We start from the raw sequence: 18,326 nt of genomic DNA, 5'->3' as shown, positions 1-18,326 counted from the left end.
TACCCTTTCAAGCACTTCACCCTCCAAACCTCCATCCTTACTCATCACACTACCCAAGTACTTAAACGTACTCACATTTTCCAATTCCTCACCATCCAACCTCGCTGTACATTCACTGACTTCACCTCTCTCAAAGACCATCATTTTACTCTTCCCTACATTCACCTTTAGATTCCGTTTCCTACACACTCTCTCAAACTCATCCACCAAGCCTTGCAGCTCTGCTTCGTCTTCACTCAACAACACGGTATCATCTGCAAACAACAGTACAGGGAGATTCCAAACACTATCCTCTCTCACCAGGGCCACTCCAACATCCACTACCCTACCTTGTAGGTATATATATATATATATATATATATATATATATATATATATATATATATATATATATATATATATATATATATATATATATATATATATATATATATCAGCAGCAGCAGCCGTTGAGGTCCACTGCAGGACCGGCCTATCCATACCGAGGCAGTGACGATACAGCCAATGTATCTCTACCCAGTGGCTTAGGCTGTCTGGTAGAGACTGTATGTAGGGTGAGAAGTGCTTGTGAGTGTGATTGTAGTGTTGTTTGTAGTGGCTTTGTATATATATATATATATATATATATAGATTGATTGATAGGTATACAGTATATATAGATAGATAGATAGATTGATTGATTGATTGATGTATATAGATAGATAGATAGATAGATAAAATCGTCTCTTTGTAACCATAAAAAAATGTCCTCTGATTTAAGGACAAAGGGAAAATTATGCATACCAGGAATTTACCAAAAGTTATAAGACAGTTAGTTAGCCTTGTGGCTGATAACTGAATAATTTACATTTTATTCGGCTAATGTCATAATTATCTGTAATCCTGAAGACAGACCTGGGGCACCAGGCTGGCCATGTTAATGACTTTTATGACTAGCGCTTTATGCGACACCATAAAGCATCGGACTATATTTCAGCTTACGATGGACGATGTTATTCAGCCAAAGGAAACTGCGCGATTAAAGGATTATAACAGCCCCCCCTCCCCCCCCCCAAAAAAAAAAAAACAAGAAAATAGTTAAGTGCACTTCATTTATATTTTCTTTATTGACGAGAAGTTGAATGAGTAGTTAGGTATGCGTGGGGAGGAAAGCCACAAGGTATTTAGCCGCGGATCTCATCTCCCGATTAATTAAGCCAGTGGTGGTTTAGTTATCCACTACCTTGAGATAATAAAGTCACTACATTATTCAGGGTGTTTCCTGAGGTACTGATTTTTACCTGCCAGCTCTCAAATGGTGGCTGGGCATCTGAGCTGAGTTGTGCCAGCTTCTCCCACTAGGATTCGATCAGTCCAGTTGATAGCAACAGTAGCCACTCGGAACAGAGTTTTTGTAAAATATTAACTAATAACATTTAGAACACCTTAATGATTATTTTTTTAGTGGTCGAGTGAGCACATCGAATTTCACTTATGTTGCACATAAAACTGAAACGGTGTTATTTCTGAGGTGATTAAATTAAAACGGATATGCGCACATCACTGGAAAACTTATGAGAAAACAGTAACGATTATAGTGACTTTTTATCGAAATTCGCCACCACACTGCTAAAAAATGCCCAAGAGTGCCAAAGTGAGCATCAAGCAGCACAAAAACTGTTATTTTTGGAGAATGTTAAAGATGTTACAGACCTGTGCACAATATTGTAAATCTTATGAAAGAATACCAAGTCGTATTAAAGTGTCTTTTCTCAACTTGCACTACCATATTTTCGAAAAAAAAGTAAGCTGAGCATGAATTCAGTGCTATCTAGGAAACAATTAAAATTACAACTGAACAACTCACATCATTGGTGAGTGTTTGCAAAAGTAATGTATGTTTATGACTTTGCTCAAAATTGCCATCACATTACTGGAAAAAGGTGTCAAATTCCGAACGAACACCTGAGATTAGTTACAGTGGGCTTACATACATCATTGGAGAACTCGTGGAAGAATAACTGGAAGTGGCTTTTATAAAATTTCACTAATACACAGCTGAAGTCACTAAAGGCGCCAATCTACACACAAAAATTGCATCAAGTGTGTGATCCTCCGTGCACTGGCATGAGGGTAAATAACCCTGAAACTGAGTGTATGTACATTCTGAAATAAGAAGCATTTCAAGGAGTGAATTAACACCAGGCTAGTAGGATGGCACGCTTCTTCTACGTTTTGCTAAAATAAAAACATAATGTTACTTTGCTCGCTCGAACATTTTCCACACTTTCAGCTGAGGATGTCAATAACTTAATGTTTATATTTATATTAGTTTATTTATTTATTTATTCATATTTAAGTTATGAATTCTGTTTCTCTCTCTTAGACATAAAATCATACAAATACGTAACTTCGATCTTGAACAAGGCAAGCCAATGACTGATCAGCGTTTCATGAAGCTGTCTTTTCATACCCTTACCATTTACCGGTGCTGGAATGAATAGAAAAAAAAAAATGATTATTTACAATTCTACCTGTACATTTTTATACGAGCTTCATCTGAGATGCGGCAGACGTCCATCCAGGTTTCAGTGACAGTTTAACATGTTAGTCAACATCGCTGGCATTATGGTGTCTATGGCTACATTCGTTCGTTGTTTTAAGTGATTCACATTATCTACTTTACTGTGTAGCCACATCCAATCTTCCTTTTAACTGCAAGAAATCCCTTCGTTAATAAGTTTAATAATTTACATATCAATGTCGTGAAATGTAATATACTCACTGACTTCACACGTGCCAACCTTGAGGTAACAATCATGATGATGATCACATAAATTTTACAACGAAGATAGAATACAGAAATAAATTTTTGAGATGCCTACATAAACTTTTAGAAGTAGATGTAGGTATTGTTGTTTTTATTTTTCCAATGTCTTTGGTCCGGTTATTGTTTCAACACCATGAAGTATGTTCAGTTAATACCGGACACCCTGCATAATAATTATTTTACATGCTGATATTATTTAACTGGACTCTGCACGTATATCCTACAACCATGACACTGGCAAATGTGCGTCATTAGTCACCACACGTCAGTGTAGGGCACTGTTTGCACGACGTTCCCAGTTCTGGAGTCTGAGGTATTATTATATACAGTATCTGCAAACAAAAATGACCAGTTCAATACCCAGACATGACCTGCATAAAACTTGTGTGCCAAGGTCTAATTAATATGTCCTTAAACTTGGCATAATGAAACATGAACCTTAGTGTTTTATTCTGGCAAACTCACATTCACCTCGGGAAAATCTGTTATTAGTTTGGATTAACATTGTCCTCATGAAAGCAGAGCTAAATTTTAATAAAAGGGTACTGACATTTTATGTGGAACCCACAGCCTGTGGGAACTTGAGTAAGCAGTCATTCGGCACTTACCGTACAGGATTTTACCCCAAAATTGTTTTATCTTCACACTGTTATATCTCAGCAACTTGACCACCTAAAACATTCAGTTAATCATAATATTAACCAGTTCTTTCTCTCCCACATTCAACTTTTGTCACATCTCTACACGGAGGCATTGTTGAGTGTGGGCGTGAAAATTAACTTCTACCGATAGACTAGGCGATGTTTAAGTGTGATAGCGGCAGTGACCACAGCTCTGTCCCCCAGCAGAGCTTCTAATTTCTAATTTCACCATTCACTGAACTCAGTTTCACAATCATACGTCTGTGTGACTCATTATTTCTCGTGATGGCGATTTGTGAGTGGTTGAGGTGAAGTCGCCAGCACATGGACACTGCAGAATCACGGAAAGTACGACCAGCCCCCACTGTATCGTAGAGGTGGCTGGCTGCGTGGCTCGGAGCATACTCCCCGGTTGCACAGAGATGCTGGACATGATAAAACTGGGGGGGGGAATGCGTGTGCGTGATAACAAGTGACTGGAGTTCCCAGAACACCCACGGTGGCGCGTGATATTACATTACACAGAGTGTAAGGGTCAAGTACTCGTACAGTTTTAGTCCCTGTACACCTGTTTGCAATGACTTTGGTATATACAAATTCTATCACTCACCTCTTGTGATGCAAGCAGGTATGTAGTCCATGGTACAGAAAGAAGAGTATGTTCAATCGAGATTTAGAGGTTAAGGCAACTGATAAAGTTTCTTGACTCAGACCTTAGACGGCTTCTTCATGGCATTTAGAAGCACTTACGTTAGCTGAAATAAAATAGGTAAGTTATCAGCCAAGGCTTTGGGATTAATGCCCTAAAGTATTAAAACTGTTCCCTGTATTTGCTCACCTAATCTAATCGCAGAGAAAGTGAGGTACGTTGAAAACAATGACCCTTTGAATCATGCAGCTGGTACTAAACACCATTACAACTATAATTATGAACTTCAAGTAGTATGGAAATCCAGCCAACATTCTTCAGCCTGTGAAGTATTCCCATTCCTTACACCTACCAACACCTAAACAACTTTCGTCCTTTCCATAAAACAGAATCACCCAGTCCTTCCTTTTCCACAGTACCTATTAACCTTCCTCATTTAAGTTCAGTAAAACAAGCAGATAATAAAATTTGTAAGTTCTTTTCATTCTCAAATGTTACCTCTGTGTGCCAGTGAGGTCAGTGAACAACCTGTGTCTAGTACGATACTTCGTATTGGCCATAAGATATCATCTTCTAAAATTTGAACTCTGAGGTGTAACGAGGGAGTAACACTAAAATATGGTATTAATCACGAAGATGTGTGATGGAAAGAATGTTGAGCCATATTATCTTATTCTGCCACTGCGATACGGGAAGTAAGTTCCAAACGTTACAGTGGGTAAGGTGTAGCCAGCGAATGACAAATATTTGAAAAACAAAAAATAAAATTAATCCTTCACATTCCTTGAGGCTGGGGGAACTCTATGGAACAAAAAGTTTAACAACAGAAAAAATGTACCATGTCGTTATTAACTTAAATGACTATAAAGCGGCGGCTACTCTGACCTCACTCTCACCATATCAGCACCTTATTGTCTTAAACTTTTGGCTGTAAATTATTGTCTGCACTATATTTATTTCCAGCAAACTTGGATCGATTTCGCCTAGGACACTATATACGTTAAAATCTGCAAGTCACTTCACGTATTTTTATGAATAATTTCAGGCAGTTTTTACGTCGCTGAAAAAAAGGCACTGATTAAATAAAAAATAATATAAAATAACTCTGAAGTTTTTGAAAAGGATCTAAAAACTTCTTAATTTTATGTCAGCTTATGAAGGGCGAGTTTATTCACGTCAGCCAAAGGTTTAAGCACCTCATATTTCCCCTTGTTGTGTTCTGCCTGTTGAGTGAATGTGTGCTTGTGTTGTGGTGATAATATTTCTCTTTACCGAGATTCACAATTAAGCATACAAAATATATTACCCATGTGTCTTGTTCTCCCTATAGATATTAATTTCAACATGGGTAAATCTGCTTGTGAATCATGACCCTTATCCCCAATTTCTCACTCCCCTGTACGATGTTCCTCTACCCTTTTTACTCTAATTTGGCCTAGACCAGCCTTATTTCCACCATGTATGCTGAGTAGTAGTAAGAGAACAACAGTAGAACATTATGCTAACCATGAAGTGTTATGGAAATGATGTACAGACGCAGTATTGTCTTATTCTCCCACTGAGCCATACAAAATGAGTTGAAAAGGGCAAACGTTTGGGTCAAGTTATAGTGAAAGAACAATAGTATCAGTAGCAATGTAGAGATAATTTGCCCCATGTTTTAATTCCCCAAACCCTTAAATGATGTCCTAGTGGATTAGAGGCAGTCCTCCCCATTTCCCAACTCGCTGAAACCTTGTGGGATATCCTTAATCCCAAGTAGCAATCCAGTCCAATCTAATTTCAGTTTCCTAAGCCATTTCATGACATTCCTAGGCCAGGTAGTAAAATACAAAACATTTTCCCTCATTACCAAATGTTCTAAACCCTTATATGATGTTCCCAGTCCCAGTGGCAATATAGAGATAATCCCCCTCAGTCCATTTTCTCATTCCCTCTAAGTTTTCTGCATTACCTGGTATTAAAGTAGAGTCGTCCTTCCCATGACCCAGTTTCCCTAAGTCCCCAGTCCCAGTAGCAAAGCAGAGATAATTCTTAGAACTTTCCAAATCACCAAAGCTCTTGCATGTCTCTCTGGATAGCAAAGTAGATATAATCCTCATCAGAACCAGTATCTCTAACCCTTGCAGGTCTGCCCTGTCTCCCTTAGCAGTGCACAGTTAATTTTCCTAATGTCTCAAATTCCTCAGCCACAGCACAACTTCCTCACAAGTAATCACAGTTGCCTGGTATTGTGGTGTGCCGAGTTCAGTATTTTATAGCTTTTAGTGTTAGTTTCCAAAGCCATTGCAAATGTTTTTCAGCCCAGGTAGTAATTACTGAAAATTTACCCAGTGCCCCTAATTTCCCTGGTCTTGCAAGTTGCCTCCACCTTTAGTAGCAAATTAGAAATAATCCTTTCAATGTCTGCAGCTCCCTAGCCCTACACAATGTCGCTAGATACATTACAACCCCACTCTGTTGTCAAAGTAGTCTGGTAGTGTGGTGGGGGAGTTTCTAAAGAATTCAGTCTTTAAAGCTAAGTTACTGGAAGTCATTTTCAACCTCACCAAAGTAGCAATAGTCCTATCAAGGTTACCTAATACCTAATATTTCAAGTCCCAGTAGCATTATAGCCCCATCCACATACCAACTGTTACAACATACAGACGATTCGATTCTCAAATTCCTGCAAGCCCTTTCCAGAGTCAGTATGATACTAGATTTAATCCTTCCATGTCTTTAAATCCTAATTTCTTGTATAATGCCCCTAGTCACCCCATCCAGTAGCCTCACTAGCCTGGTAGATTGGTTTGGCTGCACAATGTATTTGTTTCCCAAATGCTGTAAGTCGTCCCATTCTCCAGGAAGCAAAGTAGAAATAATCCTCATTTAATTAGTTTTTCACATATTTGTCCTACTTAGCAATGTAGAAGCAATGCTCTCAATGTCCATAGTCATCCAATCCCCTGTACTGTGTCCAAGTCCTATGTAGAAGTATAAAGACGATCCTCAAATGTTCACCAGTTTCCCAAGCCCTTGCAAAGTTTCCCCATCTCCATATAGCAAAGTAGAAATAATCGTCCTATAGTCCATCTCTTCCCAAGCTTTTGCGGATTATAATCAGCCCTTGTAGTATTGTACAAACAACTCTCTTGATAGTTCCCAGTTTTCAAGTCCTTCAAATTCTGTCCTAGTCCCAGGTAGCTAATAATCCTTCCAATGTCTTAGGTGTCCAAACCCTTGCACAACGCCCCTGTAACAAAATAGCCCCATCCCAGTAGTCTTGGTAGCCCGGTGGTATGGTGTGGCAGGCAAGTGTTTTATATGTTTCAATGTCCCCCTTAACCTGAGCCTCTGCAGTTCGTTCCCAGTCCAGTGTAGCAAAGTAGAAATAATTCTCATGTAACTGCTTTCTCAAGGCCTTGTAAGCTGTTTCCTTCTACAGATAGCAGAATAGAAATAACTGGAAATAATCTACTCATTGTCCCTATTATCCCAAGCCCTTGCACGTTGTTCCAAGCATTTTAGAAATATCCCTCCCCATGTATCCATTCCCAAATCCTTGCATTTCACTCCCAGTAGGATTATAGAGATGATCCTCCCTTCTTCCTCAGTTCCAAAATTTTTGCAAGTCGTTCCAATTTCCAAGTAGAAAAGTAGAAGTAATCCTTCTAATGTTCCCTGGCACGATTATCCTAGTAACTCCACCCCAGTAACCCAGTAGCCCCAGTAGCCTGGTAGTGTGGTGTGGGTGGCCGGTGTTCTAAAGGTTTCAACTCTTGCCCCGCCCAGCCCGCGCCGCCCTCCCGTCCCCGTCGCCTGATGGACTATCTAATGGCCACCACGGTGAGTACGGGGCCACCACCACCTTGTCTGTAGGCAGCACCCGCACCACCAGCAGGAAGGCCGTGTTCTCGTCACCTTGGCACACTTCTCAACCATGACCTCTGCTACATGGCTGGAAGTGTTATAAGGGAAGAGCTTAACTTCTTCACCACGAGGATGTACTTTATTTTATTAAGCTAAGGAGAGAGACTTACTGAGGGTGAAGAAATTAGTCTCTATGTATCCCTTCAGGACGATGACGTACTTTGTACTGGACGCTGGCTAATGCCAGGGTAGGATAGACCGCCTTTTGGTGATCCTATTTTTTTTTTTTTTTTCAAGCTTACCACTACCTCCAGTCGACCTTGTTAGACAAGTAGAGACTTTTCGGAGTGGAAGTTAACCTTCATGAACAGGACTCCGAGAGGCCCTTCGGAAGTTGCTATAATTGACAAGTAAAATCAGGATTCAATTACGAAAAGACGGCACCTTATTAGAGAGGTCAAGTTTTGCATTTCCCTAGCGTTTCGGACTACTCATATCCCATCTTCATAGAGGCCTTAATATGAGAGAAAAAGGGCTGCATTCTCTTTTGCTTTTCCCCCCATGAATTTTGTAAATTAGGCTGGGGAATCCATAGCAAACTACACCCATGATACTGGTCTGTAGCCAGAAGAAGCCATCACTGTCAGAGTACATCTAAACAAAGGCAGGATAGGTAACAAAACTTTTATTCCAATCTCCAAGAAAAGAGAACAGAGACATTTATATACATTACAGTCCCAATCTCATTTTATCTAGTTTCTCATTGCGTAGTCGGGTAACGTAAGAAAAACAAAGAGCTAAAGCTCTTCCATGTTTTTTCTTTTTAATCATGCCCTCTGCAGACATTTATATTAAACTTTGGAGAGGCTTTCCTGTTTGGAGAGGTTGGATGTAACCTCTTACTCCATTAACAGAGTGAATTTTTTAGACCCAGTTTAATCTTTCTGCCACCCGGCGATTTTCTTGAATCCAAAAGAGTACCTTTGTTGGGAAAGTGTCAACGAAGGTGCATTATCTAACCTCCACAGCTCCAAATTCTCGGCAAAATTATACAGGGCTGACTAGAAAAATAGATTAAAGAAGATGGATCAAAGTGAAGTTAGGTGTTTTCGCTTGCTGCGCGTCCATCCATTTTGCCCAAAGTTTCTAAGTTTATTCTAACTCCAACGAGACTATTTCCTTCTCGTTGTGATTAGTGACCTACAGTAGCGCAGGGCTTATGACCAATTTCCATTAACGCATTCAGTTAGAGGCTCGTCCTAAATATGAATATTAAACATTGGGCGGTAGCAAGAAAACATAAACCCTTCGATACGGTGACTGTGTATACTACTTTCAGATAGTTTTATTAATCTCTGAAACTCTTCCAAATACTAAAAGGACTGTTAAAGGTTATGTCTGACCACTCCAGTCTCAAAAGTCTCTCCTAAGCGGAATAAAACCGTCTGCTGATTAAATGAAAGTATATTGCTGTTGTTGCCTTGGGTGCATCTGAAAAGTGAACTCGTTGGATTGCAGGCTTAAGCTACCCCTTCTCCTGCCGTCCACCATTCTCATTTCGGATAATACATTTCTGAGAACAGAAGTAGTTGTGAGACATTTGTAAAACCAGTCAGTAGAGCCTTTAGGTTAAATCGGTGACACAACATTAAGACCTCCCTTTCTGCCACCAACTAGATAATATGAAATGCATCTTAGTTAAGCGATTAACCCAGTGATGGTGATGATGTGTCTTCTTGCTTATTCTTGCTGATACCAGACGGTGTTAGGATGCGATAGTCCAAACGTGGTGGCTGTATTTATCCCCTGTAGTTTGATAAATCTTCAAATATTAATAAAATAATAGGAGGGAGGGGGTAGCAAGAGTGAAATAGACAACATGCCAGTGATAATGTCAGGAGTCTAAACACATACTCCTTGCTAATTTACTTCACCCCGTAGCACGTTCAAAATCCCTTGTCCCCTCTATACCCAGGAGAATGTTAGTCCCTTCAACACGATCACCTCGATAGATATGCATTTTTTTTTTTAAGTCTACAATATCGAAATGATTTTATTTACTTTAGGAGAAACTTTTCCAAATGAAAGGGTAACACATTATATTTATTAATCCTTAACTACTTTGGTACTCCTGTACTCTGAATAAAGGCAGACGGTAGAAGCAAAAAAAAAGAAAAAAACTAGAGTGAATGGGTTAATCGCTTCAATATGATTACTTTTTTTTTTTTACACTTAAATCTCCCTGTCTCCAGACTGTTTTATTCCGATTAAGGAAGACTTGTAGTAGTACTAGCAGCAGCAGCAGCAGCAGCGGCAGCAATGGTAGTAGCAGTAGTAGTAGTAGTAATAGTAGTAGTAGAAGTATCAGCAGCAGCAGCAGCAGCAGCAGCAGCAACAGCAGCAGCAGTAGTAGTAGTAGTAGTAGTAGTGGTGGTAGTAGTAGTAGCAGTAGCAGCAGCAGCAGCAGCAGCAGGAGCAGCAGCAGCAGCAGTAGTAGTAATAGTAGTAGTAGTAGTAGTAGTAGCAGCAGCAGCAGCAGCAGCAGCAGCAGCAGCAGTAATGGTAGTAGTAGTAGTAGTAGTAGTAGTAGTAGTAGTAGTAGCAGCAGCAGCAGCAGCAGCAGCAGCAGCAGCAGCAGCAGCAGTAGTAGTAGCAGTAGTAGTAGTGTAGTTAGTCAATAGTAGTAGTTGTTGCCACCCCAGGCTCATTTGAACGTGAACCCTGTGTACTACAGGCTTGAAGTTGCCCGTCTCCTGCCGTCCACCATCCTGATTTTGGGTGATAGAGTGAGAACTAAAGGGCGATTGTACAAACCACCGTGTGAAGGCTTCCTTCTCTGGCACCTTGACCTGTAGTAGTGATAGAGATTGTTTTTAAAGTCAAACTGAATCATCAAATGTTAGCAAGAATTTCAAATAAACAAAAACAATATTAACAACATACGTTGGGTCTGGTTAGTACTTGGATGGGTGACCGCCTGGGAACACCAGATGCTGTTTGCGTTCTCCCTACGTGTCAAGTGGGGTTGGTGGAGGATTAGTGCCCCTCCCTGTAAAACAATTAACTCTAAGCCCTTGACCACCCCGTTTGGGATACATGGCGTCTGGCAATGAATGAATGAATCTTCATATTAATCTTGCTGTTACCCGAGGATGCTCAGTCAGATGCATGGCGTGCTTTATTTGTAACGGGCTTAAATGTTGTATTTAATTCATATATATATAAAAAAAAAAGTTATCTAGAGTTGGTTAGTAATTAGTATTTCATCAGAGTGAAGGAGTCATATTTCTTTCTTGCTGTCTCCATATGATATTCAGAATGAGAGGGTTCCTTAAGTGGATGATTTACATATACTTTCTGTAACACTTCCGTTAAGAAGGATTTTTCTTAAGATGAAAAGAATCGTCTGGAAGTAGTGAAAATATACAAAACAGTACGTCACCGGACTGAAGGGATTGGAGAATCTAAGCTGATGAGAGCACGGCCCATAGAGTGTCGGCTTTTGTGTTGGTCTGGCGGAGTGTGGCACGGTAGATAAGCCTTAGCCGCCCACACGTCCTGAGGAAGGAACTGGACATGCAGGGAGGCTCATACTTGCCCCCTTTTGCGTCTTACAGGGCGAATTTTTGTATGCTGTAGGGACGGTTTAGTGAGCAATATCAAAGTCTACCCTGCATCAGCCTCTGCATTCCATATTCCATTTATCCCTTTATCTACCTGTCTATCTATCTATCTATCTATGTACCGTATACAGTATATTAGTCAGCTAAAATATTTCACTTATAACAGCATTAGATAGAATCGTCCTCACAACATGCAAGGTACCTGTTTCGGAGGCATAATATACAGACGAACCTGTCATACGTCGCAGGCTTGGAAAGATCTTGTGTGTTCTGGGGACGGCACAATCTATTAATAAGAGCAGCACCTATAATCTGGCTGCCTCATGACATGCTGTGATTGGATACACTCTAATTCAAATGTTAAAAAACATGAAATGGGTTTGGGAAATAGAAAATGATGCAGTCAAAACTGGTAATGATGATTAAGCCCTCCCCACATTACAAAAGCATGAGTAAGAAGCAAAGGTGATGCATGTATAGACCACCCTGTATTCTGACGCACTGTTGAACTGTGGGATATTTTAGAATACTTGATTTGGTGTATCATGTTTAGGGCAAGCCATTTCTCATTGCCAGCCTTAATGCAGTTGGCTATGAAAAATGGTCTGACCTGAATGTGCGCCCAATGAAACTTTGCATCAGAATGTCTGATTCCAGCTTCGGTGAGAAGAGGCCATTAGCTGCCCACACACAGCTTCTAGTTCAGTCTTGCTCAGTCCCGCTAGGCCCTTTTTGCTCCACTCGTGGGTGGGTCTCTGTGAGGTAGTAGCTCTGCTGTAGATGAACTTTGCAGAACAGTTTATCCTGCTTGATATTACTCCAAGTCAGTCTGCTTCACTAAGTGTGGATTTGTGTGAGGAGTGTTAAATAAAGGGCCATTGCTAAAGGAGACTTCGAACTAGGAAGAAGTATTAAGAAATGAAAGCCAATGAGAATACAGTCCGGAGTCTCTGCTTGGAAAAAGAGTATATAAAAGTTGCATCACCTTCTGAAGTAAAAAATAATTGACCTACTGCAGCGTGCCCTGATAAGAGGAAAAAGGAGAAATAAAGCATTCCACCTAGTAGTAATATGGTAATATGGATGACAACTCACTACTTTACTTTTTACAAAGTATCACATAATATAAAAAATATAAATTGTAGTAAAAAGCAACCAATGGTTAAAGTTGTCTGACATAATACAGTACCAACAATATCGCTACAAAAATCTGTCTTTAACTGTAGAGATTTCAGAATCCTGTTGCTGCCATCATGCTCTGATAGCACAGACAGCAGGACCGAAACCAGCACTTTGAAAAACGGGGAATGTGATTCCTGGCCGAATTATCCCATAATGCCCTTAAAGAATAGCAATGCTCATTCTCTTGTTCTTGCTTTAAATATATGAGAACAATAATATACGAACGTGCAGGTTTAAAAAGATAATTATGCATTGCACGTATGTTGGTTAATAACACTGTCCTTTTATGTAATCACTGATCTGCCAAAAATGGGGGGGAAGGGCATTCGCTCCCCCAAATCCGTACCTGGATTTTGTTGAAAATAAGTTTATAGTTCATCAGCCATCACTCGATAATGATTTAACTACCTATATTCGAGATCATTGACTTACTTTCTCCTAGAAAAAAGCTAAAGAATATGAACACATATCATCTATCCCCGACTGAAGTGGAAAGACAAGCACTTTTTAACAGCTGGATAACTTTATTTTCATCATTACTCTCCTGTAGCAATGTAAATGAAAATTAAAATACAAATGGATATACTGTAAGCAAATAAACCAGACAGATTACCAATGGTGGCAACTGACTGCCACATGCACACAGATCGTTACACGATGCACTGTTCTTGTGAGAGAAAGTTTAAGGAAATTTGCTGGACATCCAAGTCAGCCTCAGTCTACATAGTGATGTTGGGACTAGCAATGCAACACTGAGTGCATGCATCTGTTTAACTGACAGAACTACCTCAGGCATTAGTGACGTAAAGTTGCTTTCAGACTTGGATGGATTCAACATGGTATACTACAGAATATTCTCCACTGATTATGTCAAGGTTAAACACTTGGAAAAAGAAATATAATCAACCATCACAAACAAAATGGTAACAGGGACCAAAAGTGTAACAAAGATACATATTTCAAGAAACATTAAATTATAAGAGTTACATAATGGAAGAAACTAAGATTTGTCTTACAGACACTAAGTTCGAAAACACAGATAATGGATCTCAGAAAGATTCTCTGGAGAGGAGATCAACAAAACCAGTAATTTAATGTTTGTGGCAAGACTATACTTAAGGTTATCAGGTGACAGAAGAGCCAGGTGAGTATCACGGAGTCTTTTGAACATCCTTGTTGCAAAAATCGGCAAGACAATAAAGTTATTCCACATCTGATGTGGCTCCTCTGGAAGCCGAGCTGAAGAGAAAGGTAGGGTGTTTTCATGTTTTTTTCTGAGTACCTGGCAACTCCACCAGGCTGCACTGTTGAAAATGTCCTGTTCTGTTTAAAATGTCCTGCCCTATTGAAGCTCCTGTCCTGTTAATGCTACCTGGCCTGCTTTGCTTCTGAAGTTATTTGACCATGAGGCCCTGCTTATAGTATCCCTCTTTACTAATCCCACACCTTCTGCCTCGCCTGGGCCACAGAAGCCGCTGGTGTCACGTCACAACGGTGGCATGGGCGGGGATAAGAACCACCCGTGTGAGATCCATTTGTCAGCACCGAGGAAGAACTGCTGCAGGACGTGGCTCTCCAAGTTCCCAACACGTAGTAAGCGCATTGATGTAATCTCCCGCATCACCTTCCCCATTGTCTTCGCCTTCTTCAACATGGCATACTGGAGCACATACCTCTTCACAGAGGAAGAGGAAGGGCAAACAAAATAAATATTGTAACAATATTGAATTACAAGGCAATGAAAAAAATAATATGCCAAACTATTAAAGTAAAAAAAAAATGCAAGTAAGCAAAGTAGCAAAGTCTATGAATTCTTCAAATGACTGTCTTCTTTCATGCTAAAAAGCAAATTTAACAATAAACACAATAATAATTGCTAAAGACCAAAATTGTTTTACTTCTTAGAAAGTTTCAAAGTTCCTCACGACATTGCCCAATTTTTTTAGATAAATAAAGCATGAAAATATATATTATTGCAAGAATTTCTAACAATCAAAAGGTAATGTGGTAAGAAAAATTAAATCCATGAGAACCCAGTCACAAACTGGTGAGGTCTTACAAAGTTTAGTGACTGCTAGTTACAGCCTAAAATTTACAAAATTAACATTTAGTGAAAAACCAGTGTCACTCTCGGTGTTAATGTTGGAGTAATGTTCAAAATAATTATTTTTATCTCAAACCTACATAAAGAGATTTCATAAAATTAAAACAGTTCCAGCCCTCCCACATTACATGTTTGGTATTCATATTTTAATTTCAATGATATATCCCTAAAACGATGACAATAATCTCATTTCCCGACAAGAGAAAATACTAAACTCTCGATCTGTGTCCCATCTCTTCCATTTCATTACCGATCTGTGAACCACAATAGTGGCATAATCCAAGATGCAGAAGCTTAAGCAGATTCTGGATAACATTAAGTACGGGTTAGGTCATAGTGCTTTTTACCATACTCTGTAGGTGACCATGTATAGATATACCCATATTAAGTAACAGCCATACATATATAGGTCTCCCATGTCAACACAAACTCATACAAACATTCCTAATCTAGAAGATATTTTGTTGGTATAAAATGCTCATAGGTTGTGTAAATAGTATCATGGTGTGCCAAAGATATGCTTGCAATTTTAAGGAAGATTATGTACAAAGATATTAAAAATTTATAAGAAAGTTAAGGATACTGCAATAAATACTTATTCAGATCAGTAATATTGACAGAAATGTATCGTGCTGTGTGCAAATCATTACCAAAGTTAGAAGTAGGAAAACTTGTAACAAGTGCAATATTCATTAAACATTGCTGAAATGATGAAAAATGGAATAGTTTTATCTAGTGTTGAGCATAATGCATTGGTCATATTTATGTTCTAGTTCTGATTAGATTTTCCAAAGAAATGTTAAATTAGTAAGAATGAAAGTAACTGATTTTTTGTTTTAGTATTTTATCAAAAGAAAACTACCAATATATACAGTAGTTTTCTGAACACGCAATTCTTAACGGGAAATTCCATTCCATTTACTACAGACAAATTATTCCACTTGTATAGTATAGCACCAATAATGCATTATAAATTCTCAATAAATACTTCACTGCACACTTCATTTCTAGAACTTCATACATGATTTTAGAAAAGTAGAAAGTGGAGAAGACAATGCTTGAATATTCTTAGGGTCATGATCAATGACAGGTATATACTAGCATAATATCTAAAGTGCAGTCAGCAAAACAAGTTTTACTACCTACAGATTCAGTGAAAATGTACAGGGATATGTTTCACCACTTGGATTGAATTTATCTGTTTTTCATTTAATAAAATTTCTTTTTGATTCCTTATTAATTCATTTTAAACCATTACACAAAACAGAATATTTGGTTACAGGTATGAGGCATATAGTACGGTATTCCAAAAACTTTCATCTTATGTTTTAGAGCGCCAAACACAGACTAGTATAAGTAACAATACTTGTTTTGCTGGCAATCACCTTCAGTCTAGAACAGGCATTACAGATTATCTTAACTGTATTCCATAATCACATCTGCTCAACAGCCTTTTGGACATTGTGAGTAGTGTATATAGTAGCCAGAATTTTTGTATATAAATATACAAGTGTAAGTAATGACTAAGTTCATTTCAGCATACATCTGACGAACAGTATTAGGATGATGTCAGAGTTGAGTGATCTGTTAGATTCTCTTTCTACCTACCTATATATGCACCTACATTTCTATTCATCTCTCTGTCTATCATCAGAAAGCTGATTATAGATATTGCATGAGTTAAAAAGGGTGATGGTATGATACTAATGCTTACAAGAGCCAGTCTGTTTTCTGCCTACCTGTCTACATCTATCTCTTTATCCTATTCTGTCTGTCTGACTTTATACTCGATTTCAGACCTCTGGACTGTAATGTATACTGATAATTTACGGTTTAATTGACGGTGTTATCAAGCCTAATCTTGTGACTTATTTCATGAAGAAAATGATGGATTTGGCAAATGATGGTTGATACTAAGGACTGTGATGCTAATAACTGTGATAGGTAAGATGGTGAGGTACTGTTGTTGATAATTACATATTGAATAGCTACAAAACACTCCAGTGCAAATGGTAACGAGTTAAGTAAAAAACAGTGAATATTGTGATGTGAATGATTTAGATGAGGGAAGATGACTGACTTTGCAGTGAATCAAGAAATGAAACCTACCGTATCTTTGTAAATAAAGCTAACTGACATTGACATTGCAGTACTTTGAACTAATAAAGCCAATTCTTAACTTTTATCGTCACATCACTTTTACAACGACAATAAATTAATGTGATATAAGACTTTAGGGCAGTTATTAGCGTCAGTCGAAGTGTCGTTAAAAGCAGAATAAAGCTGCAAGTTGATAAAATGAGGCCTGAGCAATAAAATGTGTATCAGAATATGTGTGATTAAAATAACTTAGAACAAAAGAAAAATATTATTAAGGAAATGGCAGACCAAAAATAAATGCAGACCACATAAAAAGTGAGTAATCAAGGGGATAATTCCTCACATGGCTAAATGCCATCAAAAGTATAACGGCTATGAAGAAAGTAATATTCATATGATAATTAAAATGAAAAAAATACTAAATAATCCTGAAAAGACCAGAATATCAGACAAGGAAAAAAATATAAGTACTTAAAACAAAACACACACACACACACACACACACACAACAACAACAACAAACTGACTACAGAAGAACACTGTAAGAAAATGTGCACATACCTAAAACAACGAACAAGATTAAAAGAATGAATGAAAATATGCCAATAAAATTCAGAGCAGAACAATGGAAAAGAAGAAAAGAAAGACATAACTATGGACTAGAAATGGTTTTATAAACAATGACAATGACTAAGTATAAAAGATGATAAAACCATTTTAAGAGAAAAAGAAAAATAAGACAATAACAAAACTACAAAAAGGTGATACAAGAACATTATATTTACATCTTGGGTAAAAAAAAAAACAACAACAACAACTAAGAATGAAGGGGTAAATAGCTGCCTCAAACAAGTATTGACAAATCCTACAAGAGTGAGGTAGTGAACTTGAGCCTCAGCCGATTAAAACCCTTAGATATAGCCACATCTGTAGTGTATCAGTAGAGTCACACATTACATCTGTAGGCTAAGAGTGCTAAAATAATAATCTTTGTACAAAAGATACTGTAAACTTTTCTAACTAGAAACTCCCTAAACCAAAATAAAATAGTATTGTAAGATTACTTTATATTCTTACTATATCTGCAAAACTACGATTTTTTTTTTGTATTGTTAGTACTGTAATTCTGTCTTAAAGCTGTCAAAAGCTGTCATTCTTAAAATTCAAAACTTAATGCATTAAACAGTAGCTTAAATTCCCATTCTTTACTTAACTAATTTAAAGCCTATTATCATATGTCCAATAAGTTATTATGTATTTTTTTTAATAGGAGAATAGATTTCCTTAATCAGAAAAAAACAAACTCTACTCCTAACTGCTAACAAAACAATTCACAACATAGATCATAATTAAAATCTGCTCAACG

At 38.2% G+C, this 18,326-nt stretch overlaps 1 protein-coding gene across 1 annotated transcript in view; it reads left to right on the top strand.

The window, feature by feature from the left end:
* LOC145396411 (glutamate-gated chloride channel-like) overlaps positions 1-14,465 on the top strand; it is a 73,271-nt gene extending 58,806 nt beyond the window's left edge. Inside the window, exons 10-11 of the mRNA XM_080269806.1 lie at positions 7,874-7,927; positions 14,226-14,465. Of these exons, the coding sequence (XP_080125932.1) occupies positions 7,874-7,927; positions 14,226-14,465 (294 nt within the window). The remainder of the gene's footprint in view (positions 1-7,873; positions 7,928-14,225) is intronic.
* The last annotated feature ends 3,861 nt before the right edge of the window (positions 14,466-18,326 follow it).

The sequence above is a fragment of the Coenobita brevimanus genome, chromosome 4 (assembly GCF_032717465.1).
Source record: "Coenobita brevimanus isolate Jiangsu-jjx chromosome 4, ASM3271746v2, whole genome shotgun sequence".
Taxonomy (NCBI): domain Eukaryota; kingdom Metazoa; phylum Arthropoda; class Malacostraca; order Decapoda; family Coenobitidae; genus Coenobita; species Coenobita brevimanus.
This window is presented reverse-complemented; position numbering and strand designations above follow the sequence as displayed.